At 45.3% G+C, this 21,061-nt stretch overlaps 1 protein-coding gene across 1 annotated transcript in view; it reads left to right on the top strand.

Annotated features, from left to right (window-relative positions):
* The window catches only part of exoc4 (exocyst complex component 4), a 118,059-nt gene that overhangs the window by 42,324 nt on the left and 54,674 nt on the right, over positions 1-21,061 (top strand). The window contains exon 11 of the mRNA XM_084482912.1: positions 4,887-4,983. Within this exon, the coding sequence (XP_084339038.1) occupies positions 4,887-4,983 (97 nt within the window). The remainder of the gene's footprint in view (positions 1-4,886; positions 4,984-21,061) is intronic.

The following is a 21,061-nucleotide window of genomic DNA, read 5'->3' as shown; positions in this document are numbered from 1 at the left end:
TGAACATGGAAATGAGATTACCTGGAGGAGGGGGGCAGCGAGCCAGGGCTAGGTGCCCGGGTGAAATCTGGGCCATTTCAAGAAATTCACCATGCAGTGTACACACACACATGTACGCACGCACATGCAGGCACACACATGAACGTGTGCACTGCAGAGGCTCCGATTGATCGGACGCCGATCAAGCTGATATTGGCTAAAAATTGCATGATCGGAGAACCCCAAAAGCGCCGATCAAAATAGCCGATCACTTGACGTAAATTACTCATGCAACTTTTTTTTTCTTTTTTTTTTCAAATCGGAACTTGCCAGCGGCAACATGAGTTATCCCATCTAAAACATTGTGCTACACTGCCAGGATTTCATGGTGTCATTGTAATGATGGCAAAGGAGGCAGTTTAATGTTAAGTTTAGTTTACGGAGCACTTGCATAGCTCAGTAAGCGCACAGGCACATTTCAGAACCGTAAAACAGCAGTATGCGAGCAGGCACATTTCAGTACTGTAAAAACAGCTGTATGCGCGCAGGAACATTTCAGCATCGTATATGACACATTCTGCGGAGGCTTTGATGAATGCATTGAGCAGCATGCTTCAGTCACGGGGGATCCAAAGAGTAAAAATTGTCTATTGGAACAGAAACTGGTGCTTGCCTGCTATCCAGATTATATTTAAGCAATAGATCACAACAGGCTGTGGTATACGCTCATTATACCACAGTTAAGGGGCGTTGTCTGTCCCGACGCGCAGCGGAGGGGCGGCGACCCCCTTCACTGTGGTATAATGACCGTATATCAGTGACTGAAGTGATCTATTGCTTTTATAAAACGGTTACGTAAATATGGCGAAATGAAAGTCATAGACACCCTCAATTTTGAAAAAGCTAGAAAGTCGGAAAAGCATTTTTTTTAACGAATACAAAAAAGTAGTCCCTCCCGGCTGCCGGCAAAGTGTACGGCGGTTGCTATGCAACACACTGTAGCGTCCTTCAGAGAGAAGGCTAGGCTAAAGACGGTAGCTCGGTTCACCGGCAATTTAGCCTTCTATCGAGTTCACTCGAACTCGATAGTAGGCTAAATTGCCGACCGTGTGCCTATTGCTTTACAACATTTCCACCCTCTCCAGCAATCAACATGTTTTTTAGGCTTCAGTGAACTACGCTATCGCTTTTATATATAAATAAACAACAGTTCAAGTTAGGCGCGTAGTGATACTGAACTCTGTAAACTGAACGTTCGTCATAGCTGTGTGTATACGCTCAATATACAACGGTTGGGAACCAATCAGATCGCTTGATTTAGGCCCCCCGTTTTATAATTAAGCAATAGATAATGACAGGCTGTGGAATGTTCTCATTATACCACAGTTAAGGGCTGTTGCACGTCGGGACGGCGACTAGGGATGGGAATCGAGAACCGGTTCTTGTTCAGAACCGGTGCCCAGTGAACCAATTCCTTGGAATCATTAGCATGCCTGCTTAACGATTCCGCTTATCGGTTCCGGTCGTTCCAAATGCGTCATGACGTCACACACGCGCTGCTTTGTTTTGGTTCAGAACGCAGCAAACATGGCGCCGAGGCAGAAGCGCTCTAAAGCTTGGTTGTATTTCATGCGAAAAGACGACAATATGGCCATTTGCAACAATTGTAAAGTTTCCATTTCGTCAAAGGGGGGAACTACCTCCAATATGCAGAAACATTTGGCTACACAGCATGCAATTCATTTTCAGAAATGTCGCGTGTTTGATACACTACTAACTAGCGACGCAAGTGAGTCAAGCAGCAGTGGAGCTATCGGGACGCCATCTGTTATTAATGCCGAAGGTAACTTTAAGCTCCAGGCAGGACAGGCCCTGTCTACTTAGTTAATGTGAATGCCATTTCATTGTGTAAACGTATACTATACAAATAATCTCCATTGTCATTGTCCATCAAATCTAGAAGATGATGACGGCCAGAGTCTGGCTGGCTCAGAGGCTGGCTCTCACACTGGCTCAGAGTCTGCAGCAAGTAGCTCTCGTGCACCTCTAGCTACTCCGTTCACAGAGGCAGGGAGGAATAAAATGACTGGAGACACCTTAAGTCCAGAAAGATCTCGTATCCTTCCTGAGAGGGCAAACATGATCATTTTTCTGCACAAAAATTGTTAATTTGCCAAAGTTGATAGTTGTGTTCTTATCTTTACAGAAGACTTCTTTGTTTTTTTTATGTCAGTTGAATTTTGTTACAAGTTGAATGCAAATGAGCACTGTTAATATTCCAAAAGGCACAAGCTCTTACTTGACTGTTTTCAGTCTGTGTTTTTAGTTTTATGGCACAATGATGGCATTTGGGCTTAAAAAGCCAAACATATCCTTTTTTTGTCCAGACCAAAAAATTATTAATGTGAAAATGTACAATTTCCTAATACTAGACACACTATCAGATATTAAAGAGAGTTAATACAAACAAACAAATTTGTACTTATTTTCTCACCCAATGAGAATCGATAAGGAATCGGATCGAGAATCAGAATCTGAATCGTTAAATTCTTATCAATTCCCATCCCTAACGGCGACCCCCTTAACTGTGGTATAATGAGAACATTTCACTGACTGAAGTGATCTATTGCTTTTATGAAACGGTTACATAAGTATGGCAAAATTAAAGTCATAGACACTCTAAATTTTGAAAAAACAAGAAAGTCGGAAAAGCATTTTTTTAACGAATACACAAATGTAGTCCCTCCTGGCTGCCTGCAAAGTGTGCGGTGGTTGCTATGCAACACACTTTAGCGTCCTTCAGAGAGAAGGCTAGAGACGGTAGCTTGGTTCGCCGGTAATATAGCCTACTATCGAGCAGTTCACTCACTGTGTGCCTATTGCTTTACAACATTTCCACCCTCTCCATCAATCAATATATTTTTAGGCTTCAGTGAACTATGCTATTCCTTTTATATATAAATAAACAACAGTTCAAGTTAGGCGCGGAGTGATACGGAACTCCGTAAACTGAATGGGCGTCATAGCTGTGTGTATACGCTCATTATACAACAGTTAGGAACCAATCAGATCGCTTGATTTGAGCCACCCTTTTTATAAATAAAAGATATGGAATCATTTATATATAATATATATATTATAAGATTTTGGTGATCAGGCCCAAAAATGCTGATCGGTGCATCTCTAGTGTGCACACACCTGCACACATGTACACACACACACACACACACACACACACTCTGTATGTACACACACAGTTTCACAGTACATGAGTACACACACATGCGCTTAAACACATGCACACACATACATACATGACACACTCACAGACACCCACATACACAAACACCTTTATCTCCACCTCATTATGGGAGGTGAAGCCTACTCTCTGGCTATACTGTTCATTGATCATCTTCTGTCCCGACTGACGGCCGTGGCTGTACCGGGGGGCAGAGTCCTCTGGGTCACTGTCACTCCTATAAGAGTCCACAGAGTTGGCATAGAACTCCATGAAGCCTGGGTACATTCATGATCTTAAAGAGTAAATTCTTTAACTCATGGCAGTGAGCGGTTCTTCCTCAACCGAGCACGTCTTGCTCTGTAGACCGAACCAGCCATGCTGCGACACCACTTTGTGCAGAGTGTGGAAGTGTTCCTGACGTCGGGGACACGGCAGAAACGGAAGGAGAAACGCGCTCGTCTCGGCAATTCCCGAAAGCAAAAAAAGCCGAAATCGCTTCACAATCTCCCAAAAGACCACTCAACGAGTGAGGGGGAGAGGGAGAGAGGGAAAGAGGGAGAGTGGGGGTGAAAACAGGCTGTTTTCATGCAAGCAAAAATTCAGGGCTGGATATCACACTACGGATGATATTATCGCTCTGCATTTTGAAACTGCTACTTTGAATATGTTTTATTGATAGTAAAGATATATAGTTCCCCTGTAAGATATTATAGGGTCTTTCTTTGTCTTACTAACCCTTACTTACTAATTATCTTTGAGAAACACCTTTTGCGCTCCGCAAACTTCCCTGGACCCAGTAGATATTCTGTTCAACTAAGGATAAAAAAAACATTTCATGTTATCTGAAGGAATAATTGTACTTGCTCCACAATTACAGTTGTGCACACATGCGTGCACTAATGTGCACACATAGGAGGGCGACGGCATGCACTCACCCATGCGTAGAACACGGGTCTCTTACATGCATCACACACACACACACACACACGCCCCTTCCTCCTCCGCCTTCAATTGTATTGATTACTTCAGGTTGAGTGGAGGTAATGAGCAACAGTGTTCCTGTTACTGTCAGCCACACCCCTGTTCACATCCAACTACCTCCCTCTCACTCTTCTTCTTGTCTCTCTATCTTCCTCTCTCTCCTTCTTTCTCTCTCCGTCTCTCGCTGCCTTCTTTTCCCTCCTCCCTCTCTCTCTCTTCCTCTTTCTCTAATTTGATCTTCCACTCTCTCCCTTCCTCACTCTTCCTCTATCCCTTTCTTTCTCCCTTATCTCTCTTTCTTTCAATGTCTATCCATGTGTCTTTCTTTTTCAATCTCTGAACCTCTCTCTTTATTTCTCTCTCTCGCTTGCTCCTGGTCTGAGCATGTTCCACGATGGTTCTGATGTTCTGATGAACCCTCTTAGCTGTGGGGTTCACCCAGGCTGTAGCACTGGGTGCAGATGTGTGAGTAGGCAGGGAGTCATTCCCTGGATAAGACAATTGATTCGTTTGTTCGTTACGCTGATTTGATGTTTCTGTTATCCAGGAAGTGTGTTAAGAGAGAATGGCAGGTGTGACACACACACACACACACGCACACACACACACAGGGGTTGTTTGCATTGCTGTTTGATTGATGGATCCCTCCGTCTCTAACCCTGCCCCTTCCTGTGTTGTCTCCTAGGCGGGGCGGACGATAACCTCATCGAAGGGGGAGAGATGAAGTTTGTGTGTAAGCCAGGAGCCAGGAACATCACTGTCATCTTCCAGCCGCTCCTCAGGTACCGCCTCATGGGGTGCATACATTTGGTGGTTTTATTGTTATTGGGCTCTATTTGTATCGCACTTTCAATGCTACTGAGTAAGTGCTTCATATCAAGACAGGAAAACCACAACAATAAAATTAACAATAAAAAACACGATAAAACCATCAAAACAAGGAATCCAAATGTCCCACAGTTTTGGGGATGAGACGATGGAAGCTTTTGTATAAAGATGTGCTCTTAAAGGAATGCTAATACACTGAGACCCTGATCTCGCTAGGGAGACTGTTCCAAAGGGCGTTGATCAGGTCGTTACTGTGGGATTGAATTGTTTAATCAGCACAATCAACAAAAAGGCACAAACGAAAAGTTGAATAGATGAGGTTGGTTGCAACAAAGCATGTCCTTTTGAAATAGTCATTCAACAACAACAATCCCACTTTATTGGGGTGAAATACCATTTCTGTTCTTCACTATGAAGTGTGAAGTCATCATTTTCAAGACAAGATTAATGAAGCAATTATCACTTCAAAGTCAAACAGGGAATAGCATATAAACAAACAAATATGGCTGCGCAGAAACCCTAAAATGAGATCTATATTTCCTCCCCATGTACCTATGGGACATCTTTACGTTGATTAATGGCCTTGGAGTGTATTGTCACACTGCGATGGCTGCGGGCAGAGCCGTATCCCCAGGGTCGCACTAGGAGGAAACACGCCGCGTTCTTCACAAGACTGAATGAAGTCACGCTCACACATACATTCCTCTCTCGTCTATTGATTTACAACCATTTGAATTACGTTTTTAATGACTCTGAACAGCAGCTCTCCACCCACGCGGCTCCTCTTCCGGTGTACACAGACTCCTACACACACACACACACACACACACACACACACACACACACACACACACACACACCACTGTCCGTCAGCTCTCTCTCTCCCAGTCATATATCCTGTAACTTTGGACATGATGGCTCAATACCAGGAAAATGTTAACTAATGCGGTTAACCGTGCACTTAGTGGCCGTCCATCGATTTGCCTATTTTTTTCTTTTTCTGTTTTGGGGTCCAGCCTATTTCAATGTGTAGCGGGATGTAGCAGGAACATTTGCGTGATGGAAAGTACATGGTGGAATTAGAGTCCACTCCATTTGGCTTTCCCAGAACAGGGATTGCCTTTAAAACCTTGGTAATGCGTGTGTATATATATATATATCTGGCCAGTGGTTTTCCATATTGCACTGTAGCCCCCACTGGGGTTGTGTAAATCTTGTAAAGCAGTGCTATTAGATTGGCCCTCCTGCACCGTTACGTTATACGGAGGGATCCATTGAACATGCATGTTCACTCACAGAATGCATGCACACACACACACACACACACACACACACACACACACATTAAGGCGCCAACAAATAACCATGCAGACATGCGCAAACATACACACACTGCATGCATTAAGACGGACACAAATGTGCACACACACACACACACACACACACATCCCAGCCAAACATGTGTGCAGTTGTGCAGCCGATTAATATTTCCATTGATGAGTGTGTGATGAATGTCTGTTATTTCCAAATGAACATGGTGTCATGCTGTGCTCCGACTAGAATCCTAGACTGTGTAGCATATCTATATACACCCTATGGTAATGACCAATTCATTGTGATTTGATTATTTTGCCCGGTTTGCATGTAGGTTTTGTGTATTTGTCATCACTGAGCATGGATGTACCCCAGGAAACCTGTAACACACACACACACACACACACACACACAGGCACGCACACAAACACACAGGCACACATAGGAAGGCTTTTGTCAGATGACTGCAAATAAAACTGTGACTAGCTAGGGCCGTCCCTCTCCCTTGTTGTCCGTAATGGTTTGTTTCAATCACAGGAAAGTGCCTGGCATTCAGGGCCTATGTCTCTCTCGCTCGCTCTCGCTCTCTCTCTCTCGCGCTCTCTCTTTCTCTCTTTCTCGCTCATTCTCTTTCTCTCTCTCTCTCTCTCTCTCTCTCTCTCTCTCTCTCTCTCTCTCTCTCTCTCTCTCTCTCTGACTCCCTCTCTCTCTCTGTTGATGCTGGCAGATGCTCTTTCTAATGTTTTGGCTTTTGCACACCTTCACTGATGGATCACTGAGCTGCTGTGCGGCTCATATCGGACGGAGTGAGTGAGAGAGAGAGAAGTGGACGTGGGGCATGTTGAATGCAGGTATAATCTTAGATGTTGTGTGTTATCATTTCTTTCTGTTTGTATACAGTTTTGTTTGTACAGTATTGTATTACAGTTCTGTTAACAACTGACCGAACAGATTACATAAGATATTGCTCTATTGATCCCAGAGGTGGAATCCGGGTCCCTTAGCAGCAAGTACAGGACAGTACTATAATAAAAAAAGATACAAAATGAAAACAATAAAACTTCAAGAACTACACAGACAATATGCTTATACATACAATAAGTGTTTTCTATTCCCAGGAAAGGAGGTGATAATGTTGTTTCCCCTGGGTAGACTGGTAACCCGACCTGGTGAGGTCCTCCTCCACCGCGTGGTGCCCCCCCCCCCCCCCCACAGGGAATCGATAGATAGTGAAGAGACTCCGTGCAGTAGCCATCACCAATAACAACACATTGAGCCCTTTCTCGACATGCAACAAATGCACCTGAGCTGGAGGGAGGATGGAAACCAGCGCTTTCCCCCCCCAAGTAGCAAATCTCCACAGATCAATAAGCACACAATATAAAGTGTGTGTGTGTTTAAATTTTTTATTGACATGTATTGTCTATTGTTTTTATGTGTGTGGTGTCTGTCTGGATATGCATGTCTCAAGTGTGTGTGTGTGTGTCTGTGTCTTTGTGGTCTTGTATTTATTGCTTGTGTGCGTGTTTGTCTCTGTGTGTCTGTATGTGTATAAGTCTGTCTTGTGTGTATGCTTATGTGTTAGTGTGGACTCACACACGTATGTGTGTCTTTGCTAACATGTATGAGTCTTGTGTTTTGATGTATATTTGTTTGTATGTGTATATCTCTTGTGTGTCTCATGTGTGTGCATTCCCATGTTTGCACGCGTGTGTGTGTGTGCGCATGCCTGTGTGCGTGTGTGTGTGCCTGTGTGTGTGTGTGTATGCCTAGGTGTTTGTGAGGACCCAGGCCTGTTTGTGTGTGTGTTGAATTCCAACATCACACTTCACACTAAGAGCAGTGCCCTTAAACTTCTCTCTCCCTCTCAATCTCTCCCTATCGCTCTCTCGCTCTCTCTCTCCTTCTCGCTCTCTTCCTCTCACTCTCTCACTCTCTCCCTCTCACTCTCTCGCTCTCTCCCTCTCTGTCTTTCTCTCCCTCGCTCACCAAATCCCTCTCCTCCTATTGGCCTGAATCGACCCCACTCACCCTCCTGTTCCTCTCTTTCTGCAGCCTCTTGAAGCCAGTGTTGTTACTTAATGGTCTAACTATTAACCTAATTGGAAATAGTCCTTAAGTGACACTCGTTCTCATTCAGTAATAGTAGTTATTAGTGCTTGAGTTTCCATTTAAGGAGTTACAGAAGTTTTACAATCTGTCACTAGGAAAGTATGAGTGGAGGGACTTAGCGAGAGAGAGAGAGAGAGACCCAGAGAGAGAGGGAGTGAGAGAGAGACCTAGAGAGGGAGAAATGAGAAGTGGAGGAAAAATCAAAGGTAAGAAAGAGGGGTGGATTGACAGAAGGAGCTCCCGGGAGGAGGAGAGGGAAGGACAATGGAGAGAACAAAAAGAGGATAAGAAGACGAAGACGTGGAGAGATAGATTACAGCTGAGGATGGAGGCAGAAGGTGTGGGCCTGTGGCGACTGAAAGCCTGTGGTTAAAATGACGCGCGCTGTGACTGCACTAATCAAAACGAAAACATGCAAACATGCGAAAAACCAGACACGCACATACACAAAAAGAGTAAAGAAATGAGAGTGGAGGAAATGTTCAGGTTCATGAAGTTGTGCAGCAGAAGCTAGGTATAATGAAGCGGTACACAGGCTATGTTTGATGATGAGTAAGGTATCATCCATCCCAGCCGGTCCCCCAAAACACCCCTCATCTGCACTGTTAAAGATAACACAGCAAGTGTTCAACCAATGAGGTGGTTAGACACTGCTAAACATCCATAATGGTCAAAACAAAACACTGAGCTGCACCACCTAATGGACATTACTCATTTCCTATTTTCAGAAACAGTTTTATGTTGTTATGCTGCCATTATGTCTACCCATTATGGCGTCATTACACTTCTCACCATCCCTGGAAGGAGGATCCTGTTTCCGCGTTCCATCTCAAGGTTTCCTCCTTGATGATGAAGGGAGTTTTCAGCCCTTTAGCGGGCTTTGGTTTAGCGCTACGTGGTCGTGGACTGTGAAGCCCTTGAGACTGTAACTGATTAAAGGAACACTCCACCATTTGCATTAAGCTTTGCATTGTTAGAAACCCAGTCATGCTTTTGAATGGTTGTGCAACACTCATTTTCCCCTGAGACGGGAAAAATCAGTATTCACCTCTTTTACTTCATCCTACAATGACGCAAAAATCGTTGTTTTACGTCATTGTAGGAGGAAGTGTAAGAGGGGGGGGGATTTCTATTAAAACTACAAGCACTAGTTCCCACCCTTTCAAACCCGGCCATAGGGGGTGGGACCTAATGCGCTAACACGCCTATCACAGATCAGTGCCTGTGCGTTAGGCTTCACCTGCAGAAAACATGGCCGAAGGTACTGAATACGCAGATGGATACAATATGGGATTGGTATTTTGAAGAAGTTATGGTAGAAACTACCATGTTAGTGGCTACCTTTATGAGCCACAATATAGCGACGAGCAGCTGAGGGCTATGGAGGAACAGGAGGCGGCTGAAGCTGCTGCCGCTACAGCTGAGGCAGACAACCTGCCTGCCGCAGACGAGGAGCCCGCAATGGCTCGAGCTGGGGCAGATTGGTGGTGCCTGTGCTCTCACTGTGCGCCAATGGACACAGAACAAGAGTCTGTCTACTGCCGAGAATTCCAGCAGTGCCAATTTCTTCTGGACGAAATCATGGAATCGGAGGATGACACGGACGTGTGTGTTGTCGATCACCCGAGTTTCGCACCCCATATGGATAGCGGCGTCCTGGAGACCTACTTTAGAATACCTAGGTAATACCTAAGGTCAACTGGAAACGGCAGCCAAAGCCTACAGGGCCAAATGGACGTCTTTCTGTAAAGTAAGTTTATTTTCTTTGTTACTAATGTCAAGGAGTACTCTTACGCTAACGTGGCATGTTCATTGCACAAATAGCTTGCAGTTATGCTAGCTACTGTGGCACGCTAGGCTCAAAGACCATCACTGACTTTGTGCTCAATGTTTTGTCCAGACAATTTCGCCTAACAGCCTACCAGCACTTTCTTGAGTGGGTCCTGCAAGGAAAGAGATTGGGCAGAGGGCGTTGTGTCGTGTTACCTGCTTGTGTCGTACAAGCTGTCCACCAGAAATACCCAGCTCCAGACGGCCAATACTGCGGGCACCAAGAAGCGGAGGACGCTCAGGAGGATCTATAGTTTCATTGTTTGTATACTCATTCAACAGTTGTATTGTTTGTATAGTTATTTAATTAAATGGTTCAAATTTACGTTGCTGTAGTTCTTTCTTAGTAGTGTTGCTCCAAGTGTATTCAAGTTATTGAATGACCAACATTTCAAAACAAACTACTTAGCTACTGTTGCCTCAGATGACAAAGATAACAGAATGGTGGTCATACCTATAATTTCTATAAATTATGAAGTATTACAAGTATACATTGCATTATAAATTTTTTGCAAATCAGTTACCTCCTTCCAAGTTTATGCTTTGTTGAAGGCAGACAGGAGAACAGGAGTGACATTTTGTTTTTAATTCACAAAGAAAGAATTGTCATCAAAACACAAACATTATCCACACTATTAAAAAAAGAGATATTGACCCTGTGATTGGGTATGTAATGTGCTCGGTGGCAGTGCAAACAGGTAAGGCAGTGCAAGGATAAGGTCAAAAGACCATATAAGACATAAGACATGGTAATATTACAAAATATTGGTGAGGAATGGGTTATTGTAGAGCTGACGTCTCAGAAGCGGCTCTTGAATGATGAGTTGCAGCTTCCTTTGGCGACTTTGGGACAGGGGCAATGTTAGGTGGCAAAGGAGGTTGTGGTTGGGTGAGTGAGGAGGTTGGCTCCTTGAATGTTATGTTTGGGTTGAGTCTGTTTTCTATGACCTTCTCAATTAGCGTCTGGATGAACTTAGTGGTGTGTGGCTTATAGACTTTCTTGACTATCCATTGCTTGGACTTTTTGCAGAAGACCTGCTTGACACGTGGTTCTCCTATAAATAACAAGGATTATAATGATTACACAGATATCTGACACTAGTTCATCCTCTTCTGATGATGAGGACAACAACGCTGCAGCAGACGTCGTTGTTTGAGTCTGAAATGTCATACGTTCAATAACTTTAAAACATTTGAATAACGTCAGACTTACCCAGTAAAACATGGTGGATTTACATCGCTAATAACAAACTTATATAGAACTTGTAGAACCTAGCTAAGACACATTAGAACAACAAGCGACCAAAACATACAAGATATTTACTTTGTAAACAGCCAAATCATATGAGATGTGCTGCTTTACAGCAGACGACTATATCAGTGTGTGTTCTCAGTAGCCGCTAGCTGCTAATAGAGTCGAGTCAGAAAGAGCCTTACCTCCAGGAATTTGCGTTTAGCGCAGCTAGCACTGCCAGCACTGCTAGTTCCAGACGTTCCTGGCTGTTAGTCGTCATCATCTGGCAAGGTAAATATCGATGGAATTGCGGTTTTCATAAGAGCGGGTCTCTTTGCTCCTAAGGGGTTGGGTTCGAAGTCTTCTGGCTTGAAATGTAGGCTGCACACCGTCTTAATTTTTTAGTGCTTCAATGGCTGTGTCCTCTCCAAACTTTGGGTTATTGATAGCCCGTAGCCACTTTTTGCACAACTCCAACTCTTTGGGTAATCTATGAAAACTTAACTCTGTGTATTTTCCTTGTCCTGGCTGAACATCCCGGTACCATGCAAGTGCACACCATTTCGAAAAACAAACGAGGACTCGGAGTAATTCACTAATGAGTTTGCAAACTAACTCTTCACTAGGCGGTCTCATGGTAGCGTAGAGTGGAGCTCAGCTCTAGATCCTTGGTTGATAAATTGATGGGTCGAGTTCAACCATTGGTTCCCACAACAGTGGGAGTGGCCTGCGGAGCTGAGCATTGCAATGCAATATGGGGATTGTTGTCTGCAATCCACAATCCCTAAAAAGTCATTTTCTGCCTTATCTCGGTCAAAAAAGTACCAAATTTAAGATTTATGCCACTATTTGACTACATATATGATCCACTTTCAATACATATTCATGTCTCCACCAGTGGAATGCTCCTTTAAGGTCTATGCGAATACAATTGACACCACTTGACAAAGTGCACTCCCGCTGAACTCAGGATGGTGTATTATCCTAGAATTTAAGTTGTACTTTGTTGTCAAGTTTGTTCTAGCTTGCTGCAGTAGCTCATCCCCCTGCGTCTGACTCTCTAAGCACTGGAAGCCCTGCAGTGGCCCGGCCCATCGGAAGGTTTTCTTAGATCTGAGGTTTAGAGGACTTCCAGATAGGAAGTGCTGTAAGCCCGCTGCTTGGTACAGGATATAATAACTCAGCTGGTGTAGGCAGCATGCAACAGGAGGAAGGGGCTGGGCACTAGGAGACCAAACGCACAGTAGAGCCATTATTGGCTGTTTTCACATAGCCATCATTTATTCCAATGCTTGGTGACAAAATGAAAAATATAGCCTCATACACGATGAATAATAAATGTATAACATGATCAAGTGCCGCTGGAATATACATTTTTGAAATACAAAAGCCATTGGTGGTAAATCAGACGAAAGGGTTTCTGAAAGTGCTCGGGGAAAGGGTGTGAAACTCTTTGCTCTGTGCCATGACGTCCCCTAGAGTGTGTGGACGCCGTGGCGGCAGTGCTGGATTTCCATGGCCGTTTATGCTCCGTACACAAGAGCTGCTGCATTCTCTGCTGGCCTCCCCATGGGGTGGAGAGCATGGGTTTGGAACAGTTGCCCAGCAGGGGTCAAGTAGGTTTCCTTATATAGGCGTACAAGAAATGTTTTTTCTCAGAAACCCCTCCTCTCCATCCTTAGGGCACTGAAGCGAAGGAGAAGGGAAAGTCTTAACGGGGGGCTGCCTGGGTATGGTGTATACGGAGAGAAGAGGAATCGTCACACAAGGAAAAACATTATGTGGGGGTACATTAAAACATATGGTTAAATGTACAGTGGGGAGAACAAGTATTTGATACACTGCCGATTTTGCAGGTTTTCCCACTTACAAAGCATGTAGAGGTCGGTCTATCTATTTTTATCATAGATACTCTTCAACTGTGAGTGACGGAATCTACAACAAAAATCCAGAAAATCACATTGTATGATTTTTAAGTAATTAATTAGCATTTTATTGCATGACGTAAGTATTTGATACATCAGAAAAACAGAACTTAATATTTGGTAAAGAAACCTTTGTTTGCAATTACAGAGATCAGACGTTTCCTGCAGTTCTTGACCAGGTTTGCACACACTGCAACAGGGATTTTGGCCCACTCGTCCATACAGATCTTCTCCAGATCCTTCAGGTTTTGGGGCTGTCGCTGGGCATTATGGACTTTCAGCTCCCACCAAAGATTTTCTATTGGGTTCAGGTCTGGAGACTGGCTAGGCCACTCCAGGACCTTGATATGCTTTTTACGGAGCCACTCCTTAGTTAGTCAGACCGAGGGAGATTGACATCATCCTGAACATCCCGTCATCCTGAACTTCTTCCATTTTCTAATAATTGTGCCAACAGTTGTTGCCTTCTCACCAAGCTGCTTGCCTATTGTCCTGTAGCCCATCCCAGCTTTGTGCAGGTCTACAATTTTGTCCCTGATGTCCTTACACAGCTCTCTGGTCTTGGCCATTGTGGAGAGGTTGGAGTCTGTTTGATTGAGTGTGTGGACAGGTGCAGTTAATACAGGTAATGAGTGGAGAACAGGAGGGCTTCTTAAAGAAAAACTAGGTCTGTGAGAGCCGGAATTCTTACTGGTTAGTAGGTGATCAAATACTTATGTCATGCAATAAAATGCTAATTAATTATTTAAAAATCATACAATGTGATTTTCTGGATTTTTGTCCGTCTCTGACAGTTGAAGTGTACCTGATAAAAATTACAAACCTCTACATGCTTTGTAAGTGGGAAAACCTGCAAAATCGGCAGTGTATCAAATACTTGTTCTCCCCACTGTATGTAAATAGAAAAAGGGAATATAACAATGACCACACACTAAGAAAATATGTAAGGATTAAATCTTGACTTTAAAATGATGACTCCAACACAATTTTAGCCGAGAGAATACCAACCAGACTGGAGAATACCGGCCAGATGGAAGAGAAGGAGATAAGAGTGCGTGCATGGGCTATTTGATAAGCCCGACGTCTGGCTGCCATGTTGGCTCGTTATCGATCTGCTGCGCCTTCTCTGCCTTGCTACCTGATAAGCTACCTGTCTGTCTACCTGCCTAGCTACCTGTCTAGCGACCTGTCTGTCTAGCTATCTGTCTTAGCTACCTGCCTAGCTACGTGTCGCTGTCTGTCTCCACCTCCAACTCTCCTTTCTTCATGTTGAATCTGCCTGATGTCCTTGACACGGTACAACACCCTTGCATGTAAAAACAAGATAGACAGACAGACATCTTAATGCTGCCACGTTTTCCTCTTGTGAAAACAGCGAGATGGAGAGTAAGAATCCCCTCTGTCTTTCCAGCCCATATGCAAACGAAGGGTATTGGAGGCAGGGTGAGCAAAGTGCTGCCCACTGAAGCAGTGAACACATGAAAGTGAATATGAAAGTATATATTGTTCAGAGTGAGTTGCAAATGAAAGATATCAGAGGCAGGGTAAGCAGCACATTGCTGCATACTGTAGCGCTGAGCATCAATTTGCATGCACTCACATATATGTACATGCACACACACACACACACACGGATCACACACAGCACACACATACACCAGGTGTGGTGCTGGAGATTAAATCCATGATTCCGGGGGTCTTTTCTCCGGCTATAAAAGGTGGATAAACACTTTGATTGTGCTTATCCATCCCATAATGGAATCAGCCTGTCCGGTTCCCAAGGCAACCAGTGCAGCAGACCCACACAGTGCAATGCATTGGTCTCTTTGGGGGGCTTAGCGGCGGGGGGGGGGGGGGGTGGGTCCTGTTATGAGGCATGCTCTGAAAGTCGTGGGGGGGGGGTGTCCAGTGAGGCGGCAGCCGCTCAGATTAGAGGCAGATAGTGGGAACACTACACACACGCACGCACACGCACACACGCGCACACACACAAAGAAGCTTTGAAGCTTGGCCAGGTAACCAGGTCACTATCACACAGATATTCACACAAGAATGTTGTGCCAACACACACACACACACACACACACACACACACACACACTGCATGATTGTCTCTTAAGACTTGTTTTGAAATGGGATTAGACTGCATCCCTTATGTGTGTGTTTCTATGTGTGTCCATTTTGTTTTTGTGTGGGTCTTTTGTGTGTGTGTGTGTGTGTGTGTGTGTGTTTTGTGTGTTCTTTGTGTGCTTGCTTGGATGTCAACAACAATGTAATGAAATGGAATGGTGTGGCTCCATTTGAAAGTCTACCATAATTTAATTAACACTAATGAGAGAGAGAGAGAGAGAGAGAGAGAGAGAGAGATGGAACCTTAGTGAACCATAATGACGAGAGTGTTTTGACCACTGGTGCTTGTTCTGTCTTTGTCTCTGCATGTTTTAGCATTATTAGCATGTGCTCTGTGTATTAAAACGAGTTCCCTTCAAACCATACCCAGGAATGTGTTCATAACATTCTCTTTTCCGTCTTCTGGGCTCCGTCCTTCACGTCTATAAGGTCATCCTTAGACGAGCTTCAGATGGATGGGAGATTCTCCCTTCATTTACTTTATTTCCTGCACTGTCTACGGCGGTCCTCTTGGTCCTCTCCATCCCCCCGGACGGTGCGGGCTGCCACTCTGTGTTACTGTCACATGAGCAAGCACCGGCCTCCTCATCACTGCAGCCTTTGATTCGCCAGGCCTTTCCAGGTCGGCGAGTCGCTGCCTGATAATAACCTTGTTTGATTGCTGGAGTGGAGATGTAATTGATTGATCCAGCTGCATGTCGAGGGGCTTTGGGCCAGACGGGGTGGGGGGGGTGGGTGTGGTTACGTGGGTTTGTGCGGGTGGGTGGGTCGGTGTGGAAGGGTGTGCTTGTGTGATGGTTTGTGTGCATGTGCCTGTGTGTGTGTCTGTTAGTTTGTGTGTGCCTGCATGTGTTTGTTGGTTCGTGTTTGTGTATGTGTGTCTGCTTACGTGTCTGTTGGGTTGTGTGTGTGTGTGTACACATGACTGAGTGTGTTTTAGATGCTCAAGCCCAATTCCGAGGATTTTATTTCGTAAAGATGATGGGTACAGACCCACGTCTTTCCACAGTTTTGAACAAATAACAAGATGAGCAATAGGGGGTATTGGTGTTCAAACTGTGAGGGCATCTGCTCAAACGCCTCAATTTGATATTCTTTATTTTTTTTCAAACTAAGCACATGGAGATCCACAAGTTGTTTTATTGTATTATTTCCTCGGCTCCCGTTGAAATGAGCGATTCAGGAACTGCTAAATGCTGAATTAATAAAATAGCCTAAAATAGTCTCTTCATTTCCCCTGGTCCATTCTACACAGTAGATGAGTGTGTTAAGCAGCCGCCAACACGTTGCAGCTGATCCCACAGGTATTGGGTATTGGGGACACAGATGGTCAAATGCCTTCCATTCTGTGTGTGCATGTGTGAATGGAGATTGAAGGCGGAGGAACACATTGCCATCTTAAGAGATGACTGTTGGACTGATGTTTTTTTTTTCTTTCTATTCATCAATTATTTTTGTCTCCATTTTGCCGTTTCTCATTAATCAGGGAAATGTTGTTGAATCCTCCGCTTCATCGAGCCGTAATGAAGGAAAAGCACACACAACCGTGAAGCGATTTTACAATAGGCTGACAGAACATGAGCACAACAGAATGTCAACAGTGTGTGTTGGCCACAAGGTGACAGCTGCTTCTGACTGAAAAGACTGCAGCCAACAGTGGATTTGACTAAAAAAGCTCAAGACTTGAGCGAGGAGTGAATTGGAGATTGAAGTGCATCCCTTCTTGATGAGAGGTCAATGCACGTGGAGGAGAAGCAACAGATGAAAGAGCAACAGAACCGATTGCAGATAAGAAATGTGGTGGTTCAGAGTACATCCCAGCTTATCATGGTCATAAGGAGTGTGCTTCAAGACTCAGTACTGCCTTTGAACAGTCATTATAAATATATATTTTAACAGGCTGAACCCTAACCTGTCTATTGGTGTTTGAACAGAAATTGCAGGAATTTGCCGGTGTCCTTTTCAACAGCGATGACACCATGAACATGAATGTAACGCACTTATCTTCATAATGGATTCCAGCCAAACCGCAGAGACCAGTCTTTCAACCGAGTGCCCATTTGCCTACTCCGCCGTTTAAAAAATAAATAAAACCACCCTTTAGGGAAACGGAAAGGTATAATTCACAAGACACAGCGTGTGTCTGACGAATCCCTGACTTTGTTTGATTTGTGAGCAGCAGAAATCCACGGCAGCCACCCTCTGGCTGGAAGCAACAAGCCACCCCTCCCTTCTTCTGCTGTTCCTCTACACCGACTAAGTGGATTACATCCACCTGCACCACCATGTTCCACTCACACACACACAGACCAGAGGCTCCCAGGGCCGGCAGGAAGGGGAATAGGCAGGGGGAATAAAGGCGGTGGGAAGTGGAGGTGGTGGTGGGGCGGTTGAAATCCATTATGTTTGATGTGCACGGTCTCACCCTGGTGGGGAGGGAGGGGGAGGAAGAATCCCAGGGAAATGACATTAGGGCCGTCTTGTAATGTGATTTCTGCGATGTGCGAATATGAGATTTCTAATGGATCTGAGAGCATTAGTGCTCTCTTTATCTGTTGTGTGTGTTTCTCTGGTTGATTCACTGAGGGGTGATGTTCTGCTCCTCTCTGGCCACTGGGGTATGCGTGGGAGGACTTTATTATTTTATTCTCTTATGTGGGGGGTGGATACAGATGTTTTGATATATGTTGGACCCACAGCACTTTTCGATAGATTCATATAGCAGTTTGAGAGATCATTTTTTCTCAATGTCCCATGTGGGCGGTAAAGTGAAGAGAAAATTGTGTGTGTGTGTGTGTGTGTGTCAGTCAAAAAGTGTTGTTTAATTTACATGTTTTCAAGGAATAGGCAGGTTTTTTAGCTGGCTTTCTAACTATTATTATTATTTTTCAAGTGTCTGTCCCTATCCAAGCATTTCGCACGGATGACTTATAAGATGGTTCTGTGTAACAAACAATCTAGCGCAACCATCTAGTGTATGTTACATACACGCACGCACGCACGCACACACGCGTTTATGTTACGCACACACACACACACACACACACTCTTTTCCTCATGCATTAGAACTGTGTGTCTTCAAACTATTTGCATTAATGTCTCCCCTAGGATGGTTTTCGTGATCTGTACATATGATTGATATACTGTTTGCACTAGAGTCCCTTTAATCGTTTTCTTTTACTACTACCTCCTAAGGCACGTGATGGTGAAGCTGTTTTCTCATTCCTCTGGTGTGCGTGTGCCAGGTGGTCGCCCTGTGCATATGCAGACCTTTGATAATCCATTGATTTCACCATCAGCAAATAGGTGACATCTGTTGCCAGCCTGGCATTCACACAGGATGTATGCATTTAGGTTTTGAAATATATTCTGTTCTTGATGAATACATAAACAGCAAGGCTGATATTCTGGTGTGTGATCCGTACGCCGGTGACCACACGGTATCCATCTCCGGCTGATTACCGCCGCTGGCGTTCCTAATCAGGGCAGACGACATTTCCGCAAATTGTCGCCAAATCAGCCAACGCAGCGCACTCTGCACTCGCACGCTTAATGAGCCAGATTAAGGAGGAAGTCGTTTAACCCCTGCCTGCGACACATGCACACATGCATGCGTGCACACACATACACTTACGCCTGCATGCGCTGGCATTCATAAACACGCTGACGTGCACAGACTCTCTCAGACACACACACACACACACACACTAAGCACCTAACCCCTTCTATCTTCTCCCATAGGGGAACGTGAGCGAGGCCATTATGCAAATGTCAGGTGTCAAGTGTGAATGAGATAATGGGGGGGGCTAGGGAGGCGGTCGAGGTATTCAGGCTGGCAGTAGCAGCTCCCCTAGCAACCAGCAGGCTGATAATAGCATCCCTGGTCGTCAGGGCGGCTGGAGTCTGCATTACAGCGGGGAGAGAGAGGGAGGGGGCATCGCTCTTCGTTAGCCGGGTCTATTAGATCCAAGCAGTGATGTAAATCCTATTACATTACAGCCATGATCATGGGAGTCCTATTGGCCACATTATGCGATGTGATCCGTCCCCCACCGTGTAATAACCTGTTTGAGGTGCAGAGTTTAAAGAATCCTCTCTGAAACTTTCCCTGAGGTTTACGGTATGGCATGTTATAGGGGGCACAGGCAAGGTGTGGCTCATTATTACATATTGTATTATATATAGCCCTATTATATATTCTATTAACACACATTACTCTTTAAATCTGCCCAAGACGCAGAGGGTGGGGAATCAATGGCATAAGTATTTTGTGTGTGTGTGTGTGTTTGTGTGTGTGTGTGTATAATAATCAAAGTTGTTATTTATTATTCATTCATCATCATTTTTCCTGTACCCAGCAAAGTTTCAAAACATCCATAAAGCAATACCCAATTATAATTGAACCACGCGTATACTAGATGGAATTCTAAGATAAACACTTGTTAGCGGTAGCCCAGCATCACTTTGTTTCCTGTATTTAAAGGCGTCCTCTTTATCTCAGTGAGCAGGTCTAATGGAGGCGCTGTACCGCAGCCGCGCGCTCCGCACGGCGCTCCGCACGGCGCTCTGTTCTGCGTAGGAGTTGTTGAAGCGACTGAAGGTTGTGTCTCGAGCCGCCGGCCTGCGTATCGTCAGGGCAGCTCAGCCCGCTCCTAACGGCCCTTCACCATCTGAGGGCGGAACGGGAAACAGCTTTCTATAAATGTATCTTCAGTCCTTTCTGCTATCATTGCTGTTTCTCCTCTTTTAAAAACTTATGTGATGCGCACACACACACACACACACACACACACACATGCTGTCACGTATTGAAGCAAAGCATTGAAAGGTCAGTGGCAGCTCAAGGTTGTCCCCCTCCCTCGGGATCACCTGGACCGGCCCTCCATCACACTAAACCTCAGACCTCCAGCCCCCCCGGACCGGCCCTCCATCACACCAAACCTCAGACCTCCAGTCCCCCCTAGGCCCTCCATCACACCAAACCTCAGACCTCCAGCCCCCCCAGGCCCTCCATCGCGGGGACACGCCCCCTCCCCCCTCTGACCGGGCCCTCCATCGCGGGGACCCTCCCCCTCCCCCCGGGGTGGGACCCTGGCTGGTCCATTCACTGGTCCCTCCCCCCAGGGTGCCACCCTAGCTTGTCCATTCGCTGGTCCCTCACTCCGGGGTGGGACCCTGGCCGGTCAATTCACTGGTCCCTCCCCCCGGGGTGCCACCCTGGCTGGTCCATTCGCTGGTCCCTCCCCTCGGGGTGGGACCCTGGCCGGTCCATTCGCTGGTCATTTCCTGTTCGGTTTCAGTGATTTTCCGGATGATTCTCTGGGCCTGTTGACACGTGTTCCTTCACACGCGGCTCCTCGGAGACCAGCGAGGTCACATGCGGTGGGCTTCTGGACCCCTGGCATCTCCCTGTGTCTATAAGGTAGAGAGACGGAGCGCAATCAAATTAATTAGGGATCAATCTATCGCTAACGACTGTGTGTCTAT

This window comes from Micromesistius poutassou, assembly GCF_964030765.1.
Source record: "Micromesistius poutassou genome assembly, chromosome: 18".
In the NCBI taxonomy this organism is placed as follows: domain Eukaryota; kingdom Metazoa; phylum Chordata; class Actinopteri; order Gadiformes; family Gadidae; genus Micromesistius; species Micromesistius poutassou.
The sequence above is the reverse complement of the archived record's forward strand: the minus strand, read 5'-3'. Positions and strand labels throughout refer to the sequence as shown.